Below are 6,599 nucleotides of genomic sequence, written 5' to 3' on the forward strand. Positions count from 1 at the left end.
AAAAAAAAAAAGGGGGTTGTGGGCCACTTGTTCTAAAACAGCATCAGTTTGTGTAAGCTTGGGCTGGTGCCATTACATGAAGTTCACCATTCTGTGAATTACAAAAGGATCATGGTCAATTTTTTTACTGTGCAATAATTAAGGAATTCTACTTTTTAATTTATTCAGTAAACCAATAGAGAAAGTGCATTCAGTATAAGTTGTGGTCAAACTAAAACCACATTAAAGGATTTGAGAGTTTCACAAAAATGAGGTGAGTTAATCTTAAGATCAAACATTTCAATATTTATTGATTCAATGGAAGAGTGCTGAAGTAATGAAATATATTTCATACTAATATTTTGACAATGTTGTAAAATATATATCTTCTAGATATTTTCATCTTCTTTGGGAATTTATGAGAATAGTAACTAATTTAATATTGGTATGCTGATTTTGGGAGTTCTTTGTTGGGGCTTACTATACATTCTTGCAATTGAAACCTCCACTTCAACATGTTGCCATGGGTTTTAGATGTTGAATGAAGTTCGGTAAATTTCAGTAAGATTTAATAAGATTTTTCTAATTAGAAGTACTTTCATAAGCAAGCTAGTTAGAGGTAATTCACTTGGGAAATTCAGCTTTATATGAGACCTTTTGTTATTTATTAGGGAGATTCATGTTTTCAACAAAAATCAGCTCCAATCAATTGAGTTTTTGTTGTGAAATTAGAGATATTTCAATCCAAGTAACCCTTTTTTGGGCACCAAAAGATGCGCAGAAGAACTTCATGTTTGTGTAACAACCATCACTGCTATTTTAAACACAGGTCTGCGTGTTTTTAAGGCTCAACTCTAGGATGAAGGCAACACAACAGACAAGTGAATTCCTCTGCCTTGGTATGTTAAGATGTCACAGGGAGTTGAAGCATGAAAAATCCATCTCCAACTTTCAGTATGATTCATGGCAGAAAGCTTGGCGTCTTTATTGTGAGTTTGGGTCCAAGGGAATCAAACTTGAGCTACGTCACCGCGGTGGCCACTCTTTCAAAGGAAGTAGCTTGCAAGAGACTGTTACATTCCATTGGAATGACTTACTAAGAATATCTTCTCTAACTCTGGAAAAAGGATTTGCTCTAGAATTGAGAATTCATGCTTCAATAACTCCACCAGTTCAAGCGCCATACTTGTTGAAATGTGTGCCTCACCGGGTCACTGATGATTCAGGGGCCATGATATTAGACGTTATTCTCAGAATGAATAGGTATAGGCCTCAAGAAGGGCGTTGGTTGTCTCGAACTGTTCTTGATCATGCAGGGAGAGAGTGTTTTGTCATTAGAATAAGGTAAACTTTCAAACCTTCTATCTTTGTTTGTTGGAAGACATTATGGTACTTTTGAGAGAATATTATGAATTAATGATGGCATCGTGTCTGTTACTTATTGACACAATTTGAACGCAACTTTTAGAGTGGGAGAAGGGTTTTGGAGAAGAGGAGGCGAAGCTCCCTCAGCTGTGTAATGGGAGGGTAGGATAATAGAGATACGAGAAGGTTCATGGTCTTATGTTGCTGATTCCATTGGAAAAGCCCCTGGTCTGTAGCATAAAAATTTCCAGTTAACTAGGTTTGAACAAGGTGCATCACATGTACCTGGCTGAGATTTGATGCAAAAGTAGAATCTGATTATCTGAAATTGAAGAGTGAAAATATTTCTTTTACCTCATTTTTTTTAGGTGCAACAATACTACTTTAATCATCCTTCAGCAAATAAGCTTTATGTGATTATATAGCCACTATAAAAAATAAAAGATAAAAAGACTAATAAAAGAAGATTCAAAGCTTTTATTTCTTTTCTTACCTTGTCTTTCTCAGCACCCAACTGGACTACAAATGAAAGAGTTAGAAAAACCATCATGCATATGATTCATAAAATTTGTGCAAGGACACCATAAAAATTTATGCTTCATATTATTAGGCATAATACATGAGAAACATATTTTCTAGTTACTTTTACCAAGGGTGTGTGACAACCATCTGACATTGGTTTCTTAAGAAATCATATATGTTTATGCTGGCTCTTCTGTGCATCTTTAAGACTAAATTTTAAACATTTTTTTTCCTGTCATTGTTGCCATCTAGTACAGAGAAAGTGGTTGGAAAGGCAACACCAAAAGAACCACCAGAACAATGGAAAGCTGCATGGAAATTTTCAACAGGAGATGAACTGATGATAGGGTGGGAATCATGTACATCTACATCTGGCTTGAGTTTCTGTCTGAAAAATCAAATGTCTCCAGAACCATCGGTAGGGAGGAAATTTATGTTTTTCTTACAATCTTGGTTATCTTAAATATTTTGGTTGATAATTTAGATTTGAAACCATTCATTAGTCACAGGTGAGGCTATTGAAAGGGCGAAAAATGCAGTACCAAGTAAAGAACATTAAGTCAGAAAGCAAAGATGAAGAAAGTCGACTCAAGGATGAAGAAGAAGAGAAAGAGGAGGATGAAGATGAAGAGGGGTTTGTAACACTGGTTAGATTCACAGAGGAGAACCCAACTGGAAGAGCAACAGCTCTTTTAAATTGGAAGCTATTGGTAGTTGAATTGTTGCCTGAAGAGGATGCAGTATTAGAGCAGATCACATAACAAGGCAACCAGCTTCAAATTACTCACCCGTAGAAGGCGGTGATAAGTTGTACAAGCGAGTGATTATAAGCTTATTAACATGCATGAGAAGATGAGCATTTTTTTTTTTTTTTTGCTACAATAATTTATAAATTATGGGTGAAAGATACAGAGAATTTTGCGTTGATAGTGTTTATTACTTGCTTAGAAAGCATGTGCTCCTGCCATCTGAATTAAAGATACTTGATGTTGCATGTGCACTTTGGATAAAGAGACCCTTTTGAAAATGACTCGCATAAAAGTTGTTTTGGCTTAATTGAGTGGAAAAATATGCTATTAGGATAACGGATATTTCAGCAATAAGATTGTTTTGTGACACGGGATTCCCACAAGCAATTTGATTTTTAGGCTTTAATTAAATAGATTAAGATGCAATAGGATAAGATTACAGATTTGCATCCATGGTGGAAGCCATTTGGCCACACCAAGTGAATGAGTGCGTAGAGTTTTGCTTTTGAAGTCTTATCTGCTTAAAATTCATCAAAGAACGAGTTCATATAGTCTTGACCCTGCTCAAGTGACTCCAATTCATATCTAACCTCGTGGTAATAAGGGTAAGGGGTGAAAGTTCAAATCACATAATAAACCTTTGTCAATGGAGTACTCATCCCATTGATCCCAATTGTTAAATATATTAGCAACGCCATATGTTATATCATATTATATATGTAAGATTGGATGCAGAATGGAAAGTATAGAATAGAAACATCGAAAACACAAGGGTTATATGGTTAGCTTTGTTAGCTTACGCCTACGAAGGAAACCCTTAAAAGCTACATCTTTATTATGTAAAAGTGCTCTCCAAATTTTTTCAACATTTTATATATATATATATATATATATGTATTAATTTTAGCAGTTTGTTTCAATAAATTTGCACTTTGCCCCCCTCAACAATATTATTGATATTTTTAAAGGCTATAAAAAATTTTATTAATCTAAAATTTGAAATAAATTTAACAAACTCAACAACAAAATTTACCAATAACAAACTTAAGCCCAAACAACACCCCAAAACAAACTCACGCAAGACAAACAGAAAATAAAATAAAATAAAAAATTCCTAAACCGATTCTAACTAGTCTAAATGAACACCCACACACATCTAACAACACACAAGACACCCAAAAAAAAAAGTATAAGTGGCTAAAGAGCAAGACACTCAAAAAAAAAAAAAAAAAAAAACCTTAACTTTCTAAATGATTACTTATTTGGATTTTTAAAAAACATATTTTGTTTATACTTTTGTACCCTAGCTCTAAACCCTCGCTCTGTCCTTGCTTATGGGAATAAACCTTTGTCAATGGAGCGCTCATTTCGGCGTTCTTATTGGTAATTCACATGAAGCACACTAGGCTTAATACTCAAATTCATGACCATGCACTTGGACTTGGGAAATGTCTTGCATGTGTCAGCTTCAGTTGTTACATTAGTCATATATCTCAATTCTCAAGTATTACGAAAAAAAACGACAATAAAAAGGACTTGAAAGTTTTTAACAAATTGGCAGAGAAATTTTGCCTTGATTAGCTACATGATCGAGAGATGTTGGTCCACTCAATATAGTGACTTGGAATAATAGTTATTTAAATTTTTATATTTCAATCTAAGAGAGACTTTTCAATATTTAAAAATCAATTAAATAATAGTTATTTAAAATTTTATATTATAGATTTTTTTTATATAAAAAAATTATTTCTAAAATTACTAATTAAGTTTTTGTATTTAGATTTTATTAACATCTCTTTTACTAATTATAATTATTATTTTGGACCCTTCTTCAAGATTAGAAAAAGAATACAAAACCTACCTCTATATATATATATATATATATTTCAAAAGAAGAAATATTTTAATTGTCATCCTAATATATATATTTTTTCCCCCAAAAGGTAGCAACAAAATTATAAAAGCTTTATGTAAAAATTTTGAGGGATGAGAAAGTAGAAATGATATACCATATATGGAAGACTGAGAATGTAGAAATGTATGATCAACCAAATAAAAGAACAAAAATGTTCCAATTTTTATTCTTTTGTATTTATCTCTGGTAATTAAAAAAATTGACCCAATCAAGGATGCTCTATGAATAATGTGGAAATGTCAACATTTTCCAGTCTAAAACAGGTTAGATACTGAGAACCTGAGTTGGATCAGGATTCGGAAAGTGAGATTGTTGTTGAATTTAAAAGGAACAGACCAGGGAAAAAATGTTAATGTATAAAAATTTTCTTATTTTAAGTTGAACTTGGTTGTCTTGGACTAATTGTTTGTAAAATTTAGACTAGAAAGAACGTGACTTGGAATTTTCATATTCTTTTATTTTCCAGGCGGCTGCAGCAAAAGTATTGTAATTTAATTAATTAAATAAAATGAAAAATATTTCATGGCATATTGGCATGTGAGCCAAAAAAAAAAAAAGACCCATGAGCCAATTGAAAATCTAGTTTTGAAGAAGTACATGTACATCATGATCCTTTTTTTTTTTGGATAAGTAACAAGTACATCGTGATCGATGACATATATAAATATAATATATATATAGATTAAATAATAAGTCATGAAAATTCATAGAGAAAGGAGCCCTTCTATATGGGCTTAGCTCCTTTTCAGTGGCCCCTTTGTTGATGGCTTTTTGTAGGTTAGCAAGATGCCAAGCAAGAACATAAGATTCAGATGTCAACATTGTTTATTGACGATGGCATCACGAGTCAAAACAGCTTTGTAGATATGTTTTGCAATGGGTTTTATCTCCTTGTCTGTCACCTCCTAGAAAGTTCATTAAGAAGACTGGTTTTTTGCTTACCACAAGTATAGGAGGTTGATTTAATAAAAATTTTGAAGCTAATACTACTGAAACACAATCCTCTTGACTAAGAAGTTTTTTTTTTTTTTTTTTTGGGTGCGAAAAGGAATTTTATTTTTTAAAAAAAAACAGATTATATGATAACATGTTCAGCTAGAGGCACTTCTCTATGAGTGCCTATTTGAAAATTGTCCCTAATATACTGCTCATAAATAAAAATAGGGCAGGTTTCATAAATAAAAAATTTGCATTCTTGTGAACTTTTTTTCTTTACTAATCTGTTTGTTATCATGTTGACCCCACGATAAGCGTGAAGAAGATAGACAATTTACTCTTGCCCGATAAGGTTCCTGCAATCATCAATTAAAGGAATAAGATATGGTACATATTAACTTTTTTTGTTAGCCATTGCATTACCAAAGTAGAATTAAGATTGGATTATCAACAAAAAAAAAAATGTAGAATTAAGATTCAAAATAACAAATTTAAAAGCCCAAATTCCAAGCTAACATTAAACCATATCTAACTACTTCCAACTCAACTACGTTATTTGTTGTAATACCCAGATTTGACTAATGGGAAGATTCATTGGCTTCTTTTTTCATGTATAATTTATGAAATGTGGCCATGTTGGGTATAAATTAGTACCAAATCCTTTGAATACAAAAAACATATAATATGAAGTGCATCCTAACAACCATTGAATAAAGACAATTACCAACAACGGTCATGAGTCATCCTCATTCATTAATCACTAGATGTCTTCTTCTTTTTTGGTACAAGTGATGTGAGGCTGAGCCCCAGGGAGTAAAGGGGCTTTAACTTAAGCCACAGAATAATCACTAAACATCAATCCATTTATTTATTCATAAATTAGATATCAATCCATTAACACAAGGAATCTAATTAATTGTGCATCCTTGTGTTAATGGAGGACTAATTTAGCTTGCGTAAAACTTAAAATCTATACAAAAAAAAGAAAGAAAGAAAAAGGACTAAACTTGGTCTTATTACTGTTTGAAACAAAATGCAAGTCAATTAAATACGAATTGTATGTTGTCACCAGCTAGTTTTTTACACTTCTTAATTAAAATCTAACTTCTATTTCTAGTAATAATTTAACTTGC

At 32.3% G+C, this 6,599-nt stretch overlaps 1 protein-coding gene across 1 annotated transcript; it reads left to right on the top strand.

The window, feature by feature from the left end:
- The first annotated feature begins 248 nt into the window (after nt 1-248).
- On the top strand, nt 249-1,327 carry LOC136063348 (uncharacterized). Its single transcript, XM_065763588.1, has 3 exons — nt 249-253; nt 373-424; nt 809-1,327. Exons 1-3 carry the CDS (start codon nt 249-251, stop codon nt 1,325-1,327), a joined length of 576 nt encoding a protein of 191 aa, XP_065619660.1.
- Nucleotides 1,328-6,599: the final 5,272 nt, after the last annotated feature.

The sequence above is a fragment of the Quercus suber genome, unplaced genomic scaffold (assembly GCF_002906115.3).
Source record: "Quercus suber isolate HL8 unplaced genomic scaffold, Cork oak 2.0 scaffold_515, whole genome shotgun sequence".
NCBI lineage: Eukaryota > Viridiplantae > Streptophyta > Magnoliopsida > Fagales > Fagaceae > Quercus > Quercus suber.

Bases quoted from the DNA above. Each gene is read 5' to 3' on its own strand.
- LOC136063348 (XM_065763588.1), top strand. The intron at 425-808 runs GTATGCTGATTT...TTTTAAACACAG, and splicing joins TAGTAACTAATTTAATATTG to GTCTGCGTGTTTTTAAGGCT.